At 35.9% G+C, this 26,767-nt stretch overlaps 1 protein-coding gene across 2 annotated transcripts in view; it reads right to left on the reverse strand.

The window, feature by feature from the left end:
* Nucleotides 1-26,767, reverse strand: part of LOC144442851 (transcription factor Dp-1-like) — a 54,475-nt gene that overhangs the window by 27,178 nt on the left and 530 nt on the right. For both annotated transcript variants that reach the window (XM_078132238.1, XM_078132239.1), the window contains exon 2: nucleotides 15,455-15,579. In XM_078132238.1, the coding sequence (XP_077988364.1) occupies nucleotides 15,455-15,579 (125 nt within the window). The remainder of the gene's footprint in view (nucleotides 1-15,454; nucleotides 15,580-26,767) is intronic.

A 26,767-nucleotide genomic window follows, 5' to 3' on the forward strand; every position in this document is an offset into this window, starting at 1 on the left:
ACACAAGGCTGACTATATCGCATTTCGGTTTTCAATACAGTGGGCAGCTGATCAATTTCACGGAATGAAATGTACAGCAGTCATACACATTTCACAAGTTGTTGACATTGGAACGTTTTATGACACACTCAGCTCATTTCTAAGTGTGTTTCATTCTCAGTGTTCTCTGGTGGTAGTAAGTAGGTATATCTGGGTTTTCCAGTCATTTTACAAGGGTTCTCTTTCCCCTTGTAGTGTTTTTGTAAAGGGTAGTAACACACAAGATAATATTTACCAGGAGTAACCCAGGTATTTACCAGATACAGACTTTGTCAATGTTGTTTCATATTGATTTTTCAAGTAGAAAAACATGACAAAATTGATTTATAAATAAAAAATCCAAAATAATTTCCTCATCCATATGGCTACTATTAATGACTGACAGGAATTCAAATACATGCCAATTCAAAACATTTAATGAAATGCACGGAGAAACGGTGTAGTTTTCAAAACCTTAGTAACTTTAGGAACATTGAAATGTAGTTATATCGTCTTAAAATCTACAAAGACATCATTAAATGAGGCAAAATGGCCGACTTGTTTACAAACTTTGTTATAAGTAGTTGAAGGGTTATACAGGGTCAGATATTTAATACAGTGGGCGTTGGTATGTTCCTCAACTAGTTGATTTCACATCAAATACTTTGATCTACTCTAAAGAATGATCTTTAGTCTGGTATATTTCACATAAAACTTGATCTACCATAAAGTGGTGCACCTGTTTATTATATCTGTCAAGTCAGAAATGTCAGTTTAGTTTGCATTGAACTAGAGTAAAGTTGGACATAAAACACATTAAACCTGTCCACACTACAAAATCTGATCCGGATCCAATTGGCCTTTCCAAAATTTACCATGGTGGCGCTCTACTTCCTGTTTGTGTGTACCTTGGGGGTATACATGATATAGGTTACTCGGTTAATCATAGAGTACTGCTGCTTTCCTCGATGTCTGAACAATATGAAAAACATCCCTGATTTACACTTCTACAGAATATCAAAGGACAAAACTCTTATGAAATGGTACAATGAGGTGCTGATACCCCCAATTTGAGCAAGGGCGCTGTATTCTCAATTTCCTGTTTGCACTCTGAAATGGTCTATTCGATTCACCTGTCCATACTTGTGGTTAATTCATATCTGATTCGAATTAACTGATCTGGATCGAAGCCTACCCTGGGTGTCAACTAGCAACTACAGAAATCAAGTGTTACTGGTGTCAAAGATGAAATGAAAATCACATCCCAGAAGACATCTTTATTTTTATGTAAAAATCAATACGAAAATTGGGACCCATTCCTATGGGAATCATGCCTGGTCGCCAACTAGCAAAGTATTAGAAGTCAAGGTGTTTTAAGTGCTCTATGCCATCTTGTTGAAATTAATCGATGGAGAATACAACTCCTCGAACCTGACAAATCTGACAACTACCACCCACATATGAGTAACATGCCTGCATCACATCAAATCAATATATAGACTTATCACTGTATTAAAATCAAGGTCATGTCAGTGACCGACAACTGCTTTGTTGCATACTAATGTTACACATACATCAATAACTTACAATGACCCGACCTAAAAAAAAAGTGATTTACAGAGCTCTTTGACCTATTGATAATTTTTCTGTGATCAAAATTTTTTTTAACACCATATACACTGTCACAGGTATCTTAATAGCATTTCTAGGAAGGCAGATGACCTCTTGAGGTCAAAGGTCACAAGATGACCTACTTCACAGATGAAGCTCTTTCCAATCACAGCTACATCATCATAGTCTGCTGTGATTGGTGGATGTAAATTTTAATATATGCAAGGATAGAACAGACTAGGACTGACAGCTACATCATCATAGTCTGCTGTGATTGGTGGATGTAAATTTTAATATATGCAAGGATAGAACAGATCAGGACTGACTGGGAACTGGGCGGGGTGGGAGATCCCAAACAAACAACATTCCGGCAAAGAGACAAGGTGATATGCATCATTACCATAAAATAACACTGCTATGAGCAGCAGCCATATTTGATGTTATTACAGACCATCATCATATGCGACTTTTTGAAATACATAATTACGATATAAAACCTTTGATGGGTGAATACCAAAGTCTTTTGCAAAGAAGATTATGTATGAACACTTGTGATATACGGTATATTTGCAAGTTTCTTCAAAATCTGGAGCAGATTAAACCTACAAAACTATCAGTGATGTGTCATCCAACCACCCCGATTTCCACCACTACATAACTTCCCAAATTTGGTTCTCATGATATAGACCACAACTAAATATTCCAATCTGTCTCATTTACTGACAAATTCACCTATAATATGATCCTTCTTCGTTTATATTTGACTCCTATGAACCTACCACGACCAAAACATGGCCGTGCCCGCTGACGTTGTCTTTGGGAGGTTGACCAGAAATGGAAATGGTTGACCGTTTTCACAAGATCAATGCACAGGAGTTTGGCAACAAAACTGACAGATTTATCTATCATTATATCATTTCTTGGCAGGTAGATGACCTCCTGAGGTCAAAGGTCATGAGATGACCCATTTCGGTGGTGAAGATCAGCATACCACAACTACATGTATCAGAGCCTATCATCATGAACTATTCTGATTGGATGGTGAATGTTATTCTGATTGGTGAATGTACCTGTTCATTCATAACAGAGGAGCAAAGTTGAAATCTCCTATTGATAAAAGTACTAAACGTGCAGTTCTACTTTCACATTTGAAATAATAGAATGAATGAATATTACCTAGCACCTAAAGAATGTATTCATACCTGGAACACCTACACACATACTTGTACATGTTGATTTCACCTACAAACTGAAAAGACATTCCTTGGCAAAACAACACTGGCCACAAAAACATCACTTTAAAGAGAACATTACTTGTAACATGATAGGCATGACCAGCAGAAGGATGTAGCGATTATACACCTTTGGGATGGATTTCAAAAAAAAGAAAAAAAAAGAGAAAGAGATCTCAGTTTTTGAAGTGTTACCATAAAGAACTGGTGCACTACCTCAATAAAGTAACTAGGGCATGAAGGGACAATTGCTCAATGTCAGACAAAATCAACAAGCAAACTTTGTTTGTTTAGGGAGAGATCAATGCGATTGCTGAACTTCATTTTTGCACTTTTCACCAACTTTTGAAAACTTTCGCATCTTCAATGGTAACAGGTTCTGTATTTACTACTGAGATGTTGATAAAGTAATTGAAATTTACTTCTAATGTGAGATAGTACTGGGTTTCTGGTAGTATTTTAATGTGTTACCATCATTTCAGTACTATAAGATTGGAACTTCATGTTTACCATAATGTTTTTACATTGCATCGATCATAGTGGTGTGACTGCTACACTTTTTTCATCATGGTTTACATCACATATATAAACGTGTGATGTCACACTTGTGAATGTTTGTTTAGGGGAAGGGGTTTTTGTCCTAACCGAACTGTGTGATCGTCCCTAAGCCATCTTGATATTTCTGCGTCATCTCTTGAATGTATTTCTATGTGATCTCTTGAAGTTGATAAGAGCAATATCACCACAGCCACAAAACCCCCATTCTCTCTCCCTGGTCTGATCAGTTTGCTCTCTTGTGAAAATGTTCAAGAGAGAACGCCAGCACATATAGAAGGTGTCACTGATCATTGAGCCTGCATATGGAAACCTTCTATAGACAACACAAAGCTTCTGCTACATTCTTAGCAAGAACTAAAGAAACTGAAGAAGTGTCGACACTGCAGTGTCTCGTTTTTCCACTCACTCAAAATACAACACGGTGACCATTTAAACAATTGAACAATTGTGAACTTGACACACTTTTAAGATACAGGTGTTGACACATTGGAAGTTTTTTGAAATTATTGTGTATCTATTGAACTGTGACATTTACATATAATAATAGGGGTATGAGAAGCTTGTATAATTTACTCCTAAAATATTTCAATTTTTTCCATCTTTTTGAAAAAAATTACGGTATTTCCTCATAGAATATGTTTTTTATGATTAAAATGAACACTGTTTTCAAATTTATGTTGAACTAGCTCCTGCTTGTGTGTGATTGACTATGTTTTTTGTTGGTTTTTTAAAAATATTTTTTTTTTTTTTTGCTTTTTTTGTTAATTCTTTGCAAGGGAAAAAAGAACAGTACATAAGGTTACACAACAGACAAAAACAGAACTAGTTTCAAACCTTACGAACCGCTGCACAAGTTTACAATTTTTTGACTAAGTGCCTGGATTGTCCATAATTCTGCATCATGTTTGAAAATTATCGTCCAGCAAGTATACAGAACACTTATCCATGACTAGTAGTCAAGTAATCTGCTAAATTAGGACTGAACAGTTTCAACAAAAATTTGGCGGATTTTGCTCAAAAAAAAAAAAAAAAAAACAGCAAAAAAAAATTACAGCAACAATTATAATATTGAACACACTTACCACAAAGAAAATGTGATGTTATCTTGCATCCAATCTATATCATGGGAAAGTCTAGAGACTACACATTTCAAAGTGTATGATGCATGACTGACATGAGATAAAGTCCTCCTTGTTCTACTGTACACACATAAACTATCCACCCAGGTATACACAGAGTAGCAGAATTCTCACATAATTCATTCAGTGGTTTGTTGGACGCATCCAAATACCTTGGGATGGACGAGGCGTAACCTAATTGTATGAAAAGTGTCTGTCAGCTGTACTGAAATATTTACAGGGAATACACAATCACTGTATATTTATCACCTTAACGTGACAACTATGTTTCCGATCACTATGCTTGCTTTCACAGCAAAAAAGTTGCTGATCTGTAAAAATGTAAGTTCCCATGAACCTAAACATACACCCTTGTGAATATTTCTTCCACCCCACCCCACCAATTTTCATGAAGTATTGGAGAAGGGACAAAAAAGCAAATCTTATGATATACAAGTTACAAGAACAGATTGGGGTGCAGACTACCCTAGTTGGGAGAGGGAGGGGGTCCTTGACAACGTCAACTGAGCTATTTCTGACTTTTTCAAAATATGAATGTTTTCTTTATTAAATGAAATATTCAGTTTACGACTTTAACTTTCATTCCCTTCACCTTTTAGTCTAACTTTGAAAGTTTCTTACGACATCTCAGCTAGTATCACCACGACAACAAACTGTGACGTCTGGACTCAAAATATGAAGCAGACACCAATCTCATGAATGTTGCCCCTTGTATCAAATTAGCATATATCACTTCGTTCATATTTCTTACTGACAAGTTCATAACAGCTGACAGCCACCAATCACACCATTGACTGTCAATTTATGTAACTGTATCTATGGTATCAGGAGATGAGACAGACTAGGGCATTTAGTTGCGTCAAAGTTAGTGAACCTTGTCATCTCTGCTTGTCACAGGGATGACAACATTACTCTTTAGAAATGTTCCAAGCTAGACTGTCTCTCACCTTTTCAACCTAAATCAACAACATCATCAAATGAAGAAAAGCTTGCAAAATGTATGTTGATGGTACATATTTGGTACTCTCACTTAGGCTTACCAGTACAGCTAACAATTCAAGCAGTTTTCATTTGATTCTGACAATAACGTACATGTAAGTCATGGGACTCATGGGCAAATAAAAAGAAAGCACTAGTAGTTATGGACACTTGAACCATACTTCCAAATGTTTGAGATGTGTTGGACACTTGAACCACACACTTCCACTGTTTGAGATGTGTTGGACACTTGAACCACACACTTCCACTGTTTGAGATGTGTTGGACACTTGAATCACACTTCCACTGTTTGAGATGTGGACGTTTGAACCACACTTCCACTGTTTGAGATGTACATGTTTGAACCACACTTCACTGTTTGAGATGTGTTGGGCACTTGAACCACACACTTCCACTGTTTGAAATGTGATGGACACGAATCACACTTCCACTGTTTGAGATGTGGACGTTTGAACCACACTTCCACTGTTTGAGATGTGATGGACACTTGAACCACACTTCCACTGTTTGAGATGTGATGGACACTTGAACCACACTTCCACTGTTTGAGATGTGGACGTTTGAACCATACTTCCAAATGTTTGAGATGTGTTGGGCACTTGAACCACACACTTCCACTGTTTGAAATGTGATGGACACGAACCACACTTCCACTGTTTGAGATGTGGACGTTTGAACCACACTTCCACTGTTTGAGATGTACATGTTTGAACCACACTTCACTGTTTGAGATGTGTTGGGCACTTGAACCACACACTTCCAAGTTGTTTGAGATGTGATGGACGTTTGAACCACACTTCCACTGTTTGAGATGTGTTGGACACTTGAACAACACTTCCATTGTTTGAGATGTGATGGACACTTGAACCACACTTCCACTGTTGAAGATATGCAGGAAATGGCTTGTTGATTACAAAAAGTTTGAATTTGCATGTGCACCATGGTACTTGAACGGCTAACAATCAAACACCAGTTTTAAGATTTGATTATGAAATTGACTATTAAAGTCACTCAATGGTAAGTACAATAAAATATAGTGATAGACGCTTGAACCATATCACGTCATATAGCTTTTGAAATGTACAAGTGACTCCTCTACACCAATATACCTAACAAACAAACATATTAATCAATTTTGAAATTTACTACTGTAAGTCAAAGTGAGCCACTGAAGAGTAAATGTAAAACATTAATGAGAGTATTCTCGCAAACCAGAGCTGTTATTTCTTCTGCGACACTGCTGAAATAACCTCTCGATGGTGCTGTAAATGAGGCTGTGGTTTGCAACGATGTAATGAAAGACTCATGAACCATACCTCACAGCAATGTTTATGTAGAGATATGTAAGACATGGCTTGATTTTGTAACATGACCTTCAAGGTCAAAGTAAGGTATAATTAGATAGTCCCAACAGTCTGGTCATCCCTTTATGTTGAGGGCTCAAGACACTTGATACTCATTAACAAATTATTATCTGTTAGGGGGTTAATAAAGCTGGAAATACAGATAATATCAATAACTCAAATGGAGTGATAGCCTAATGTGAACTTCAGATGTGTCAAGAGTAGATAAGTATCAATGTTATGGGGAGTCCATTTGAAATATGAGATACGTAGATAGAGGGAAGGGAGAGTCCATTTGAAATATGAGATAGGTAGATAGAGGGAAGGGAAAGAGTCCATTTGAAATATGAAACAGGTTAGAGGGAGGAATGGTTGAATCCCATTTGAAAAATGAGATAGGTAGATAGAGGGAAGGGAGAGAGTTCATTTGAAATATGAAATAGGTAGATAGAGGGAAGGGAGAGTCCATTAATTAGTTAGAGACAGGTAGATAGAGGGGGATATGAGTCCATTTGAAATATGAGATAGGAGATAGTTCATTTGAAATGAGATAGGTACGTAGATAGAAAGGGAGAATGTGAAAGAACCAGAGAGAAAGAGAGAGAGGGTGAGAGAGAGAGAGAGCGAGAGAGAGAGAGCGAGAGAGAGAGAGAGAGAGAGAGAGAGAGAGAGAGAGAGAGAGAGAGAGAGAGAGAGAGAGAGAGAGAGAGAGAGAGAGAGAGAGAGAGAGAGATGCAACAATACCTAATGGTTGTATTTGGTATATGAGCAACATAATTTTTCATACATAAGTAACTGATTTGACAAAATAAAATGTACCAACTACCATGAATAAGTCTGAAGGTCAAGAAAACTGAGTCATGAAACAGTTTGAACATGATATCAGTGTTAACACAGATGGCCTGATTCAACTTTGTTTTTCTATTTATATAATGAATTTTCTGACAACGTTGAACAGCACTGGAATACTAACAAATAATAACGTAATTGGGACTGGCTACTATCTAACATGTATGAATCTTGTTCTGTTGAACTAACTATGCCATCAGTATGTTGTACATAAACATTCCCCACAGCTGGATATAGGAAAAAGGCTTTAACCATGCCCTACAATACGAAAAGGTTTTTATTTGCTACAAACTCCCAAGAAAAGTCACACTCCAAGAAAAAAAATTATAATAGTAATGCATAGCAAATTCTCTAGCCAGTATTCAAAGTATTTCACCATCTGTGATTTTTTTCACTCTCGTTTGGCTAATTGGCGAACGATTTACAAAACGTATAATACCCTAATGAGATGATGACCCATTGGATAACCTTTTCCATCTGTTTCTCGAGTATGAAGTTCAGAATATTTTTACACTTCAGAATCTCTTTTGAACTGTAGCTCACACTGTCGCAGTATCCGTATTCTACAGACTGCAGCTCAAAGCTCCAATACACTGTCGCAGTATCCATATTCTACAGACTGCAGCTCAAAGCTCCCATACACTGTCACAGTATCTGTATTCTACAGACTGCAGCTCAAAGCTCCAATACACTGTCGCAGTATCTGTATTCTACAGACTGCAGCTCAAAGCTTCAATATCACTGATAGATGACAGAACGTTGAGCCTCTGTGACCTATTAGGTATCTACTTGACAGATAAATTTCCACAGGTTCACTGATGTCACTTTTGTTGCTTTCATCTACATTAGGGATCACTTCTCCATTAGGTTTTTTATAGCCAGTCTCGGTTGAATTATCACACAAAAAAACAATTTTCAAAATTGCTACAAAAGACAGCTTTCTTAAAGTAACTGCATACACATTAGGGTGATACTCTGACTTTGGAAGGAGTTAGCTTCAAATATTAGCTAAATCTCATTTCAAAATTACTACAGCGAGACAAGTTTCTGAGTAGCCAGTGATGTACACAACGTTGGCAATCTGATTCTTACATGGGACTCCCTTTCAAAATATTATCTTGAAATCACCATGAACGATAGCTTTATGGGTAACCATAACCAGATTGGAGAGAGATCTGAGATTTTGCTTCAATGTCTCATTCAACGGCTTGGAATGCTATCACTGGCAACTGATGAATGTAACGGTGGTTAGAACAGTAAGCACTCAAACCAATTGGTTTCTGAGAAAGTGCACTCAAATTGATTGGTCACGATGGAGAGTGATAACGTACATCAGTCAAACTGACTATATTCAAATGAAGTCATTATGTAAATGAACATTCAAATTGATTGGTCATGATGAGGAGTGATAACATACATCAGCCTAACTGATTTTATTCAAATGAAGTCATTATGTAAATGAACACTCAAATTGATTGGTCACAATGGGGAGTGATAACGTACATCAGCCAAACTGACTAGATTCAAATGAAGTCATTATGTAAATGTGAGCCTGCTGAGATGAGCACAAGAATGACATAATTTACATATAGCAAATGTTATGCAAATATCTACAAATATGACACAGGCATGTTGATATCTATATCTGCCAATGGGGGGGGGGGGGGTGTGGCTAAAATAATCTGTTACCGTTGATACCATTACAAGCAGGTAATGATTAGTGTTTCTGATTTAAGTACAGGAGTTATTTTTAAAATGTTAGCTGTACTAATTTACAAAACTACTTTGGATAGACAAGTGCATGTATGGTTAGGAGTCGGATTTTTATATGGGCGTTAGTTTCAAAATATTACCTGAATTGTCACATACACTCATTTTTCAAAATTAGGAGTTTGTTCTATGCATACTACATGTATTTGAACATATGCACACTGAAGTATTTGACTTTGATAGAAGAATGTTTGTATGTCAGCACCACCTCTGTAACCTGTCAATCACCGCAAAAGTGCTATACTGTAACTGTTATCATTGCTATGGATTCTGATTTGTTAGTGCGACTGTCAATCAATTCTATGGATTCTGATTGATCAGTGGAACTGCCAATCAATTCTACAGATTCTGATTGGTTAGCGGGACAGCCAATCATTTCTATGGATGCTGATTGGTTAATGGAACTGTCAACCAATTCTATGGATTCTGATTGGTTAGTGGGGACAGCCAATCAATTCTACAGATTCTGATTGATTAGTGGGACAGCCAATCAATTCTACAGATTTTGATTGGTTAGCCGGACAGCCAATCATTTCTATGGATGCTGATTGGTTAATGGAACTGTCAATCAATTCTATGGATTCTGATTGGTTAGTTGGACTGCCAAAGAACTCTACGGATTCTGATTGGTTAATGGGACAGTCAATCAATTCTAGTCTCGTGTGGCATAATCACCAGCACTGAAAGCTTGTACACAGCCAACTTTTACCAGCATATGAAATAATAAGCAATCATACTTGTATAATCCAACTGAGAAAGATCTGTAAACATCTGCACATTTCAAAGACGAAAGTAAACCTCAATACTGATAAGCTAATTTGCATATCCACCAGCATCTATCAAAACACTAAGGCGTAATAAAAAAAATTGTGTGGTTCTGATTACATTCAATTTTAAAATAGGTGGGGTAGGTAGATTTTTATTTTATTTTATCATATTTTTTTTCCATGTGAAAGTGTCTAGTTCAGGTTATCCATTGTTTTCCAAATGGTCTCTGTGTTGTTTATTTCTTCCCATCAGATGTACAGCCATTACAGATTGGAAGAACCGTTTTATTTTGTCTTTTTAAGTTGATGTCAGTTTCTGCACCCACTATTTCTTGCGAGACTTCACGATTTTCGCGATTTTATTATTATTTTTCTTGAATACGTGAAAAAAGTTTAGGTCAGCGTGAAAAACTAGGTGGGGGTGGGTAAACGGAACCAAACAACTTTTTTTATTTAATAATGAATAAGGTAGTTCTCAAATTCACGGTATTATAAAATTGCTGGTTGGTTGGATTTCCTATATCACACAATCACTTGTTATAACAAAATTTAATTAGATATCTTGTGATCATTTTTTAAATAATTGATCTTTTAATAATGGGATGGATGGTAATAAAAAGATTGTCTGAGGGCTTTTCGAGTGCAAACCATAGTCGGAACCAGACATTAACCTCACAATAATACATGGTTCAACTAATTTTTCACCAAGATGAGTATTTTCATAAAAACTCATCTCGTATCATATTCATGCATGATTATGTCTTGAAGGTACAAATTAAATATGCATCAGTCAGTTGGACATATAATTAGATATTATTCCCCAATATTTTTCTTCATTCTGCCAAGGAAAATGAGTGACCGAAGGATCATTGCCACGACGATACTCTAGCAGAGCAGTGAGTTGGACTAAACCCTTAGGTCACCAGTATTTTTCCAGTTGAATGAAGACAAATATTGGAGAATAACATAATTATACCAGTGACAGTAATATCAAAGAAAAATTGGGGAAAGTAATGGCAATTTTGAACGTTTTGACTCATATTTCAAACACAGAACCTATGACATTGAGACATGTGTTGTTGACCAGGGTATAAATTTCCTATTTTTTGTTCAACTTAGCTCATGCATGGTATAAGTGTTCTCCCAGGATAGACTGCAAGGATGGTGGCTAATTTGCATATTAATTTACATATAAAGGACACTGTAATTTGCATATTGATCAGTATATAATATGCATGTCTTCAACACTGGAACAAACTCTGATATGTTTATTTTAACACATACACACATGTACATTAGGATAAGCCATTTCTCTTCATGTGAAAGTATTATTATGATATTGTCATTCAAAGATTACTAAAACTTATGGATGGTAGAACACTTTTGAAGCATGGTAGAAACCTGCCAAGCATGGCGGCCTAGATGGCAATGTCCGTGTTTGCCGTGCTTTCTCTATAGTGTGGAGACCACAACACTGTCGAAACCTGCCAAGCATGGCGGCCGAGATGGCAAGGATGGTGTTTGCACCAAGCTTTCTCTATAGTAGATGTATTATAATAGATGATATGAAAAAATGATAGCACAAAAAAAATTCTTTCCAATCTGGACTGTTGTCTTTAAAATCAAGAAAATGCACAAATAAACAGACTACCATACATATTGAAATTGATTCCATAGATGGTCAAATATCAATATTTTTAACATCTCTCTTATCAAACTCTAACCTCTACATTTCAGACACACATAATAGTCATCCAATAATTAATAACACAGCTTTGGTGTTCATCTAAAAATGTCTGTAATCTATTGGGGTCAAAGGTCAAATGTGTGAGTAATTGCTCCATTCCTAAAAGATGTGGGTGATGATGATCTCTCAGACAACAGAACAGACATGCGACAGATGCTATACTTCGATAGAAGTTTGATGACATGACCTACATCATGTGACCTACTTTAATCAAAGCTCTATGCTCTGCTCTCTCTTTGACGTAGCTGTGTGTTAAGTTTCTATCGTAGTGATGACGATAAACCCTGGTATCTAGGACGACATTGACAGTGTCTTTGTTAAGATGGGGAACCCTAGTAACAAATGTGGGGGGGGGGGGGGGGATATCATGCAAAATTTACGTTTCATGTAACCATAATGCTGTTAGGGCACAATGATTAAAAAGGTCTAAAGTATGCAAGTAAATTTTACCTACTTATTGCCCTTAGTTCAAACACTGGTTGACACTCCAAATAAATAAACGGGACACAGGCCTAAACATGTAAATGTGTATCTACTCAACATGACATTGTCTAGAATATGTAACTTCAACTTGAGAATCTGCTGACTTCATAATTAAATAAAATCCAATACATTGTATATGACCTCTTTGTGATAATGTAAACACAGATATTTTGGACAATAGAACATTTTGCAATTTTACTGTTTTCGGCTATTTCTCAGACTAAGTTTTTAATAATAATTACCAGACTGGTCCATTGCATTGCGTTCATGTACTAGAAGGCATTAGTCACTACTTACTTTTGTGTTTTTTTTATTTTCAAGTGAATTAAACTGAATTATGTCTTTAACGAAAATTTCCAGATTTCCAGTAATTGTGGAAAAGAAATACAGGTGTACTATATATATATATATGTACATGATTCCTTACTATATTGAATTAAATTCAATAGCTTAAAATAGAAATAAAGTACTTGAAAGTAACATACAGGAAAGATTAGATTTAAAGTAATCTTGAAATGTAACTAGAAATTGAACACTATTCCGGCTCTGGCAAAATACAGCGTTTCTGAGGACTTTTCATGTGTCTTTCCATTAAAGACTCAATTTTTAAAGTACATGTAATATTGAAACGTAACTGAAATATGATTCGGCTATGGGAAAATACACAGTTTCTTAGAGCTATGTGAAACTCCTATCTTCTTTTCAAGGACAGATTCGATTTATAAAATAATATTGAAATGTAAATGAAATATGATTCGGCTATGGGAAAATACATAACACGGTTTCTTTGAATTACTTGATTCATTTTTTTCCCCAGGTTGGCGATAAACAAATTGTTTCAACAGATCGAAAATAACCTTCTCTTTGTTATTTGGTTTTTTAAAAAAAAAACACTTCAAATTAGGTGAAAATATCATAGAACTACTTTAAAACTAAGGGAAGGGGAAGTGATGCGTCACTAATCAGCATTATAGCCGAACCTACCCTAGACAAGTCTAAATGAGAAAGCAACAGACATTAATAAAAATCGTGTATAAATATCACATACTGATGATGCTACAGGGAGGTCAAAGGTGGACAATTCATAATGTTACAAACTGGTAGAGTATAGATTATGAATACACAGGGAGCTCATAAATTGTCGCGGACGGCACTTACATGTGATCATCTTCTCATCCCTAATTGTCATCGATAGGACTTTCATCGCCCATTTCAGGGTAGAATTATTGGACATCACAATAAAAAAGACACCGATAATGAGCCGATAGTTAATGACAACTTGGACAAAAGGATTTATTTTTATGTTCTGTCTAACCCTTGACATTTCGTAGCATTGCTCCATTGGCCACTAAATATTTCATTTTACGATTAATCAATCTTCAAGAGAGAGAGAACAATTACGTCAGCTTTATAAAAATCTAGGACTGAAAACTAGTTTGTGATGTCTGCAGTCCCTGGGACACGCTACTACAAAACCAGATGTATTAAAACTGAAAACCTTCTGTAAGACCTGTCCATAAGTTCATTCACCCATTATGAGATTGTGAAAAAATACTGAGCTACACTATACATGGTACATTGTACATCATTTCATTTGTAAATTTCATTAATTTACAAATGACTTGTTAAAACTAAAAGCTATATAAACTGTCTACAGACACATGTACCAAATTATGATATTGAACGCTTGCATTCTGCAGATATTGCCTAATTACCAATTAATTATGCAAATGACTCATTAAAAATTAAAGACTATACCAACAAGCTTTGTAGCACACATGCATTCTGTTATCAACGACTGTACCAAACTATTTGAAATTTGAGGCTTACATTAAGATAATGTGAAATTCTCAAAAGTAATTAATTATGCAAATCAGTCCCATATATATGTTATTACTTCGTGGAAGTTGACCCAGTTAATTCCTTATCACATTGAATTCTGGGTGACACAAGTTTGTTGAGTTGTAGAAAATAAAGCTTCTTACTTTTGCAACCCATTGTCCTTGTAGTTGAAATATGCTGGTAAGCTGTGGCCCTGACAGTTGGCAAATACTGGTAAGATGGAATATCTAACACATCTTTACTGAAGTATTATATCTTTGCAAAGTTCAGAAGAAAGCACCTTGAATGTAGACTGTTCTGGTTTGTATAGGCTGTGTGGAGGCTGAGACTGTTGGACAATGGCTATAGAATGGAACAGCCATACAGTGAAAGACATACTGGCACAGATACATAGATCACACATGTGTAATCACTGACATGCATGCACACATACGTCGCTACATACATGCGCACATACACACATACATACATACATACATACATACATACATACACACACACACACACACACACACACAAACGTCCATCCATACATGCACACATACATACATGTATGCATGCCATACACACACACGTACATAAGTACAGACATATACCCATGTGCAATCCTACTACAAAGACAAACACAGACACAGGCACACACACACACACACACACACACATACATACATACATACACACATGCATGCAAACAAACAAACACACTGAAACATTCTAACAAAGACACTCACAGAGACAGACATACAACACACAGACACTTAGATACAAGAACAAAGATACTGCAACACCTACACATAAAAGATACCAACCTGATCTGGAGTCAAACCACCAATCGGCACAGTTGTAACACACATAACCATAATATTGAGGTTATTGACAAAGTCAACAACTGAAAACTTGACCCTGTACCATACGTATTCAAATCAATCAATATTGCTTGTAACGAACGCCACACAATATTTCATCATATGTTGAATAAAATTTGATCGCCATTGACCGAGACTGTGATCTGACCATTACGCCACAAGATATTAGACAATACACTTCTCACAACACGAACCCTTGCTGTCTCTCAAATCGAGACGACATCACTTACTTCTTTGGCAAACCCTTCCAAGCCATTGTCTTTATAATATTTGATGAAATCTTCTTGCAAGTCTTTGCCATTTGTACCGGATTTGGACGGAGTACCTGGATTGCTTTTCATTGGACTACCTTGGCCTAAGTGGACAAAAAAGGGAAAAATAACAAAGTTAGATACATCATTTTCAAACACACTGCATATCAACAGTTTATTACAGTAATATCATACAAGTTTTTACGGGGGTAATTTATAAATTTCATCCCAAGTTCAAGTTCTTGAGATGTTTTATCAGGCTATCCCACTAAAATTATGGTACCTCTATTAGGCTGAACAAGAAAAGTTCAATTTTAGAATAGGTGGGGTAGGTAAATTTTTTATTTTATTTTTTAATATTTTTTTTTATATGTGTCTAGTTCAGGTAGTTATGTTTTCCATTGTTTTCCATATGGTCTATGTTATTCCATATTGGTTTCTTCTCATCAGATGTACTGCCATTACAGATTTGAAGAACAGTTTTAGATTGTCTTTTCAAGTTGATGTCAGTTTCCGTATCCACTATTTCTTGCAAGACTTCACAATTTTCGTGATTTTATTATTATTTTTCTCGCATACGTAAAACAAAGTTTAGGGTCGGCGTGAAAAAACTACATGGGTTTGGGTAACCGGAACCAATTTTTTTTATTAATAGGCCTTACGAGGGTCCCAAACCTTAGCACAATCGATGCATGTATTAAAGGAAGAATTCAGATTTGGATTAAAATTTTGGTGTGACATAAACAGTTGTCTGGCTCAGCTTTGAAGAAGTTGGTCAACAACAAATCAATAATCCTATGTGTATTCCTTATCGCTCCGATGATAAGATAATACTAATGCAAGATACTGGGACTGAAACCTTGGCCTTTAAGATACAACTATGACAAGTAATCAAGACCAAAAGTCGTCTCATCAAGAGATAAGTCAATATCATCAAATGATATATCAATACCATCAAATGATATATCAATACCGCCAAATGATGTATGAATACTGTCAAATGAGAACAACTCCATTAGATAGTATGTGCAGCTAGATGTACTGCCTCAACACATACTAAAAGATCATGAAGTAGGTACACCAATGAATGCATTGCTTTAACTCTCAAATAATTTCTAACTTGTATCAGAAATAATACTAGCAGTGTCACTACTAATGCACATGTAAACTTACCACTATTTCATTCCCCTTTCTAATTAACGCTGGCCTTGACAACTGAGAACTACACCACCTTGATTCCATTGTAACTATCATGTTAATCAGTGGCTAAGTCATTTGGGAAAGGTGTCCCCCAGGATGTTCCCCTGGGTACTGAACATAGAGTACTTAACACGCTACTTTTATTCATTCTGCTGTAATTCTACTGGGAAATGTCTACCCCCTTTCAAAATTAGCAACACAGCTATGGCAACAAGACAGTAGACTATTCTAATGAATGTTGTCAGAGCTAATGAGATCATGGGATGAAATTTACATGAAATAAAATGGGAGATTTCAAATCAGATATGTCCAAGATTGCTTGCTGTGTGAGTGGTGGTATTTTTTTCTGTGTCATCTGAATGGACTTCCTTGTCCCTTTATAGTAAGTAATGGAAGGACGTAATATTACTGATTGTAGCAGGTGTACTTGATGAAGACGATAACCCTTCTATGAAAGAAATAAAGTGTCAGGTGTCAGGGTGAAGACAACCTTTATAGAATAAAGTGTCCTGATCTCTACTTGTAAATACTCATCAATTCTTGAGTACTGCTATGCAAATACCATAAATATGCTGTCTTTATTTCATCCGGGAATGTTTCACATTTCAATAATTATCTACATGAGGTACAATCTGTCAGGTTTTGATCTGACTGTTCTAGTTCCAGGACAACACTGTCATCTTTTGATGAGTAAGACATGTCCACTACATCGACCATAATGCAATTCAGTAGTTAGTTAGTTAGATTTATGACTTCACCAACATGGAGTACCAACCATAGTTTGTGAAATGTATGATAAAGACAACACCCCTGTTTACACATAGATGCATCCTCATATCTCGATTAAAAGGAGGGGGGAGGGGGGAGCATCAATGCACAGTAGAATGGTCAATAGACGTCAAAGCATATTCACATGCACTTAAACTAGTATTTGTATGTACTTCAGGCTGGATTAATCAGAATTCTTGCAGGAACTCAACACTGATTTACGATGTGTTGCTGATGATTTGTATGCAGACATAAACCTTTCCTATATATCTTATCCAAGATGGTGGTGGTGGGGGGAGAGAAAGTGCATTTTTTGTGCCATGAGAGAGAATGTCTTCAGACTAAATTTAACTGAACACAACCCCCTCCCCCCCATCAGAACTCCTATTTCTCAATTTCCTTCCCCTACATGTCTGTACACAAACTTTCTTTTCAAAATACTTTTCAATTTATCTTTATCAACAAGTCTTCATAGAAGACACAGTCCCCCCCCTCCCCATTCTCAAATACTTTACTCATATGGGACTGAATGCTATACTTTCAAAGGGTGTAACAATTTGTATAGAACTCATGAATCAACTGTGTTACTTCATTTTCAGAATGGATGAATAAGCCATTTTTCGTCTTGCTACAGATCTCACAAGATCCCACATGAGCCATTGTATCCATATCAACCACTTGAGGGTGATCAAGCTGAAAGTGTCAAACGCTTAGCAACACTATTGTTCTCAACATCATCGCACATGGCCACGGCAAAAGCTGGACTATGTTCAAATGTTCGACAACCGTTGTTGCTAGCCATATCTGCATATTTCGCGAGAACTGCAACGAGACATAAAATCCCTTATTGTAAGTATCTGGGATTTTATTTAGTGACTTTCAGATTGTTGCATACAATCAAGAAAGGATGCAACCTCTGTTTAAAGGCTCACTTTGAAAAAAGAATTCAACAGTAAGTGTGAAAACACTTGTCTGACAAAGCTACAGAAAAAGTTGGCCCAGAACAAAAGAATAATCCTATGTAATCCTAGTAGGTTCACTGATAAGATAACACTAATGGGAGAACCAGCAATGCATGTTGAAACCCTGGCCTGGACAAGGGGATGCCCAATGGGGTGTGCCTGTTGAAACTTTGAACTTCAATTTTTTACTTAGTGATTTTGCGAAAATCATGTTATTATGAAAAAAGAAATATTACAGTAAATTTCCCCTTTTGTTTTCAAGTCATACATATAGAAAACACTGGCATAAACTGAATGTTCACACTAGTTTCAAACTAGTAATGATAGGTGACCATAACATTCATTACTTGCACTTGTAAACTTGTTATTGGAATATGTGGGTGGGAACATGTGAGTAGAAGACGGTTGTAGGAAATCCAGTTTTAACAAATTTGTGCTCATTGGAGGGGAAGGAAGTGATGCTCCATTAGTCTGAGTCAATCGTTGAAATTAAAAATTCCAACAGAATAAAACATGTAAAAGGTATACCATTTTCATGGTTATAGTCAGTGTCTTTGTTAAAGGCAAGAAGTAGATAAAATATACATGACTTTACATGTCATTTTACCAGGGCTTCCCTAATGATATGGTAAAATGTAGGGGAAACAAACTATGCCAGTGGTACCAGATTTCCACCTTCCTGGGGGTTCTCAGCCCATAGCAAAAACAGTGATACTAATCACACCCACTGTATATTTACCTTATCTGATATAATTCATGAATTAGATTACCTAGTAATGGTTTCTAATCCTATACAATTACTATACAGAATGAGTGTGTTGATTCTAAGCTGTAAAATATTCACACAATTCAAAGCAAATAAACTTGACCCTGCTAAATATACTAATACATGTCAACACATGTTTGTTTTTCACACTTTCCACAATACCACATAATCAATGATGCAAATCAAGCAGCAGGTCTTTGTGCCAAAATTACAATACTGCTGTTTAAAGGCCCAGGATTCAGTCCCAGGTTCTCCCATAATTAGTATTATCCCCAATAATTGACTCCTATAAGTCTTGGATTAGGCCTAAAATATAATTGTTTGGTTCCGGTTATCCAATCTCACCTAGTTTTTCATATCGACCCTAAACTTTTTTTTTTACATACTCAAGAAAAAATAATAAAATCATGAAATTTTTTTGTGAAGTCTCGCCAGAAATAATGGAATTGGATACTGACATAAAGACAATGTAACACTGTTCTTCTGATCTTTAATGGCTGTACATCTGATGAGAAGAAACCAATAACACAGAACCAACAGGGAAAACAACAGAAAACATAACTACCTGAACTAGACACTCACGTATATCTAACTACCCCACCTATTCTAAACTTGAGCGTTTTTTTATTAGGCCTTACTAACTATCATCAGTGGAGCTATGAGGATTGCATACGATGAATTTTTTGTCCAGGACCAAATTTTTCTATATCTTTACCAGACGATTATTTTTCATACCTAAATGTTGATCCTATCCAAAACTGGGCTTTTTAATTTGTGTTGTCATATACAGAAATGTTGCCAACCTTCACCTAAACTATTACACAACATTGTAACTTGTTTGGCCTTGGTTCAATTGGCAATATCAAAATTTCTAACCAAGAATTCGGCATGTAAACACGTAGTATACCATTGCCAGATTTAACATGCAAATCAGCTTATTGATATGCAAATCAGCTTATTGATATGCAAGTTATGAAATTGTTTAGAAATTGAAGTGGTATCTTTTTCATCAAAGAAGAACAAAATCTACATGTCCCTTGGTTCAACCACCAAGATCAAAGATTTTAATAAGTATATTGGTATGTAAGCCTGTGAAGCACTTAGAATCTCAATGCCAGATTGAAAGTGTAAATCAGCTCATTGATATGCAAATCAGCTCATTGATATGCAAGTTATGAAACTGTTTTGAAAATGGACTTTTTATTACAACAAAGGAGTACAAAATCCCACATGGCCTTGACTCAACAGCCAAGATCAAAATTTTAAATCAATATATTGGTATGTAAGCCAGTGAAACACTTAGATTCGTATGTCCTTATTATGAGCGTTATCTCTTTTTTTACTGACGCCATCTCTAGCCAAGTGCATAATTCATCTTCTACCTCAATAGTCATTGGTCACGCTAGAACAAAGGGTTAAAACTCAAACCCTGACTGGATGGTCTGATGGCTAAACTACTTCATAAGGCCATTAAGGTCAACAACAAAAAAGCTCTGATGTATATAGATTTATATCTATGGTCTTATTTTATGGCCCTCTTGAGGTGTTTATAAGACATCCCCGCACAATGACCAATTTGTCTGCAGGCTTCTAGGCTCCAAGCTTCATTGCCTTCCCTGTACACCAGTCTACATCATGGCTATACATATTACTTTATACACAGACAATTTTTTACCTCAGATTATCAGATATAAAGAACTTGGGTAGACTCTTCTTCTTTTATAGGAATAGATCGACAAATGTTGTTTATATTCTTTGTACAAAACTGACCATATGCACATAAAAACTATCGATATGTAATCAAAACAGCCATGCAAAGTAGCACACGATATCTACCCACAGTGATCCCCCCCCCCCCCATTAATCTTTTACCTGGCCATAAAACACATTTGTTGATTTCTACACTTTTGCAAATTAGTAAATTTATACCCTATTTATAAATCTCTTTGAAATACTCATCCCACAACCACATCTTATTTTATTTTTTTTTAGACAAAATCAGCAATGAACCACGTTAACAGAAGATTTATTTAGTACTTGATTCCCTCTGACAAGGTCAAATGTTTCAAATTGTGATTTATACATAAATTGATCTTACAGGTCTGAAGGGCTCTAAGGAATCACTTGAACTATTTTCCAAGGATGATTTTGATTGGCTCATTCAAGAAAAAGATGCAATATGACCAATCAGTGAAGACTTTACAAACCAGGCCATAGGTGAAGGTAACCTGTCCTAACAGGTCAACGAACAATGTAAGATATTAATACGACAATGTCAAGGTCAAAATTTGACACTCAAAGAGTTATGCCAACATTTAGTACATGAGCAACTGTCTTTTAAGTTCATTTATCTTCTGAAATTTCTCTATAAAGTCAAAGCTTTCTAATAAATTTGAGCATGGTTTATTTTATTTTTGTATGTGTTTATTTTGTGTGACTGACTGCTATAATTCAACTTTTACTTGAAATAATTGTAACTAACAGACTCACATCAGATCTTTGCAAACAGTACTCAAGAGAGGGAACAGGATATTTCAATACCAAAATTAGGTATCATTGCATATATACAGGAAATTTACATAATAACATTACCAATTGTCACATAAATTTACAGGAAATTTACATAACATTACTGATCATTGCATAAATTTACAGGAATTTTACATAATGAAATTATGCCCAATTCCGTAAGTTTTCCTTTAGTTTTCAAGAAATTACTACGGGATAAACCAACCACTCTAACACAGCAGAGTAGGTAGGCACCACCTTTATGCATGTGTGTGTGCATGTGGGTGGGGGGGGGGGGGAATGATCAATCTGGTATACAGGATTAGAAAGGGGATTTATTTGCAAAATGGTTGATACGTGGGGGGGGGGGCACAGTGGTAGTAAATTAATATCTAATATCTACTTCATGCCAACTTCCAACAATGACAATACAAACTTTGCAGAACTTTCCAAAAATATCACGAAAAAAAATAACCCAAATGTCTAAGCAACAGAACAAGGGTGTAAAACTCGTATTGAGTTTCACCACTTGTCATTCAAACAAGAACTTTTACCACGATCTACATGACTAAATCCATGTATACAGCTCTAATACTAGTACTTGAATAGTGTCCTTAATCCAGGGTCAAGCATTGTCCTTTAAGTAGGGTAGGCTAAACTAAAGTTACAAGCATGTTTTGATGTATTGCAATCTGTGATATATATATGGTACCTCACAACAGCTGTAACTTTTACAAATTTTTCAGTAAACTTGGTCTTACTTTTTTTTCTATTCTTTAATTACTGACTACACTGTGAGCGTGATAAGCTTGTCAATATCATCACATCACAGCACCCTATGATCTGCTACTAGTGCTCAGTACCAATGTGGTAAACACGGGGTATCTGCATGAGTGCAGAAAACACTGCACACACGAATGCAAACAACCATATTGGTACTCGCACATTACTGGGTTCTGTTACTGTAGCGTGATCATTCAAAGCCGTACATTTCATAAAATTATTACATGCATGAACGTAATTGTGTGTATATCAAACAATTATGTGCTCATTTGCATACAAAGATCCACTGATGTTTTTGGTACTGCACACTGTGCGCATTAATGTCAGCATAATCGCAAGTATACAAGAATAATTTTAGGTAGATACTAAAAATTCAAAATAATATTTAAAACTATACCTTAAAACAATTTTTCATATACTTATGATCACAAGGTTAAACCACAGGGGATTGGAGTCGGCCATTTTTGTTCAGGATTAGGGACTTTAATATTTGCAATGTTTACTTTCATCCAAAAACAATTACTCTATTGATATAGACAGAATTTCAAAAAAGATGTATTTACGAAAAGTGATCATCCTATGTACATGTAATTAGTATTATTAGTCAACTAATGTACACCATGTACTATAACATTACACCAGTATCTGTTTTCAACACAGCTCACACATGTACTTTGGTAGCTCTGGATGTATACACTACCAGGTTCGACACGTCTTTGACACGTCTTCTCTCTCTGCTATGGTTCTACCCTATCTCTAACGAGACCACGAACATATTTCAATCGCATGGATTTTGGGAATAAAAACCACCCATACCCTTGCTAATGACTATATAAGACAGAAATGAACTTTAAATCACTAAATTCAACCTACATATTGTCTATTCTGTCATTCTTGTCTAATGTTCGCTCGAGTCGCAAAGCGGACAACAGAAAGTTATGCAAACAGATTAACTCAATATTGCAAGGCACAACCAGCTGTCATATTGTACGTTCTTGCGGCTAGAACGATCGTAAGACAAGAATTGACAGAATAGACAAGACGTAGTTTGCATTCTGTGTAAATTGAACACCATCTAGCACCTTTGAACAAATTGGAATTTGGCGCTATATAAATTTTTATGATGATGATGATGATGATTTAGAGATTTAAAGTTCAAATCTGATATAAGTATTTTATTTAGTCATTAGCAAGGGTATGGGTGGTTTTTATTCCCAAAATTCATGCGAATGAAATGTTCGCAGTCTCATTGTTAGCGATAGGGAGGACCCATAGCGGAGAGGGAAAACGTGTCGAACCTGGTAGTGTATACATGTATGTAGCTAGTACTTGGATACTTCCACTGCCAGCTTTATTTTCCCTGACCTGTAAATACCCTACCAATTAAAACACATTGGCATATGGTATATATGATTCTCATAAACCATTCAATTCATATTATCAAAATGCACAACCGTCTGGCGGCAGTTTATGCAAATGTGATATTGAATACAAACTGTACAGCAGGATATGGGTCTTACGCTATGAGTATGACCAAAACGCATTCACATGGCAATTAGATGGAATTTCATTGCTGATTTTGTAGGGTTAGGATTTTTTAATTAAATCTGTAATCCAATGTAAATAAACAGCATTTATAAAGTATTTCGACAATTTTATGTCTGCACTTTTTGAGTCTCAAGTAATTATTCATATAATGTTTATGAAGAATGTTATTACTTTGAATTTTCTATGTGCATAGTTACAGTACTTTCATGACTTGGCCTTTTTACAACCATTTCACCCCCCACCCCCCCTCCCCCCCGGGACAATCACACAACGTCACATAATCTCAATAACCGACCTTCACTCATGGGGAGGGGGCATCAACGCAATTGCTGAAGTTCATTTTTGCACTTCTAACCAAATTTCGACGGAAAACTTTCACTCCTTCAATGCTAACAGCTTTTGTATTTGCTACTGAGATGTCGATAAGTTGATAAGAATTTGCTTCTAATGTGAGATATGGTGCTGGGTTTCTGGTAGTATTTTAATGTGTTTACAATCATGTTTTGACATTACATTGATTATAGTGGTGTGACTGCTACACTTTTCATCATACTTTACATCATGTATAAATGTTTGATGTCGCACTTGTGAACATTTGTTTAGGGGGATGGGGTTTTGACCGACATGAACTATGTTCATTTGTTGAGCTTGTGCAACATTGTGCAATGTTCCTTACAATGAGGGTCCATTCTATTTACCTATTACCCTTATGATACACATAGGATTCAATTAAGACCTACATTACTGTGACTTTATTACGGCAGACTTGGCAGCAACCCCCTCATTATCATGAATTAGAAAGGGTACAATTGAAACATTTGAACAACTCACCGACATTTAATGCTCAAAACCAACAAAAAAAAGAATACTATGCAAACACCATTCCCAGGGGGAAAAAAAGCTGTCCTGTGACTCTGACAGTTAACTGTAACATGCACTTACTCTAGAAAACAACTTTTATGGTTTTGACAGGACATATAAATGCAGTTAAGGCACCCACACCCTTGTCAGATGTGCAATTAAAATCTCAGAGCATGTTACTACATGTAGTAAGGTACTGTATTTTAAACTTCAATGCATGTCTTGTCACTCAGTACCCTCCCTGTGTATGCACTGATTACCATAGCCCAATTGTTCCGTACAAAATGCTACAACTCTTGATGAAAAAGAATTTTTTGAACGTGTCAGTCAGAAGTTTCTGCTCAATTATCAGAACAAAGACCAAAACGGAAGGAAACACTGGTTCCTACAAGACTTTGTCAGCATTCATCATTCGCATCAAATTTTTAACTGTAGTAGGAAAACATTGGGTGAAAGATATCCCTTTGAATGCATTTTTTTTCTTCAGAAGTTGCTTTAAATTTCAAATTGACTAAAGAAGTATGTATTCTTTTCACCAACTGTTCCTACTCTCTACCCCTATCTGAATGACAATAGAAAAGTTATGGCACACACTGCAGCTGTTTTCAGCAGCAATTTAAACATGAGAAACAAATAATCTTTTATTAGTTTCAGACAATACATTAAGTTCAGGGTGAAGGGTTTCGCTTTCTTTCACAAAAAACACTAACTTTAATCTACACATGTCCCATGTTTTAAAGAATTTAAGAGATTCACTCAATTTCTTGGGACATAACTAGTGAGATACAATACTAGTATATTGGACTAACAGACCAAGGGGCAATGTTGAAAGTCACTTTTTTCAAGCAATATATCTATTTAGTATTTGCCTTCATACATAATTACCAACCGCACACACACTCCATACTTCCTGTTCACACTTACTCTGCTAACGTTTCCTAGACAACAGTGACTAACCTCCCAAACATACCCCCTTGGAAATTCACACGGAAAGGCTACCGTTATTGCATTAACCAACGATGTATACTGCTTTAAAAAATTCAAATAAAATATATAACACATCTTGTCCAAAACATCGACATAACATTTCATAATTCAATTACTGTATCACTATTTTGTGTGTTTACAACTTACAAGTTAGTATATTTGACAACATATTTCCAAGAAAAATGATAAGAGTTGGAACAAATTAACTATTAACTTTCAAATGGTTTTTAAAACTGACCCATACCAGGACTGTACCGAACAAAGACCTTTTCATAGCATGGACGTGTCTTGCGACAAAGGAAGAAAGGGCATAAAGATCTTGAAAGAATATTGACAGGGAAAAATTGATCCGTAGGAAATGGGTAACGATGTTTTAAACGTTTCACCTATTCTTTACCAGGTGTGAAATTATCGTTACTTTAACCGGAAGCCTCCGGAAGTTTCCCTTCAATTTTCCCAACAACTTTACCTTTCTTCCCCTGGATACTTTTTTTCTTCGATTCATTCATTCGAAGTTTTCTTCTGTGTTGGAATTTTACAGCTGCGGTGCTTTGTTCTCGTTTGTACACAAACGTATTCACACATAGCTTCACACACAGCCTATAATAGTTGCTGATGGAATCGAATTCCCATAAATAAGGCGATCGGTTTACATATACCAAATGCCATGGGTTTAAACGAGGCATATAGCTTATTGTTATTTTTTCTCAAGCTATATTTTCAAGATTAAATTTAGGACATGTTTAGACCACGGCTATATTATATACCATCAATCACATGCATCAATCTAAAGAGCTTATCGTGTGGGAGTTTAAATTCCCCAACACACCAAGGCCATTTACAAGAACAGGATAAAGTTGTTAAACTTTCCCTTGGAGATGTAAATATGCTCCTTCTTTAGACTGTAAT

Source organism: Glandiceps talaboti, chromosome 11 (assembly GCF_964340395.1).
Source record: "Glandiceps talaboti chromosome 11, keGlaTala1.1, whole genome shotgun sequence".
Taxonomy (NCBI): Eukaryota; Metazoa; Hemichordata; class Enteropneusta; family Spengelidae; genus Glandiceps; species Glandiceps talaboti.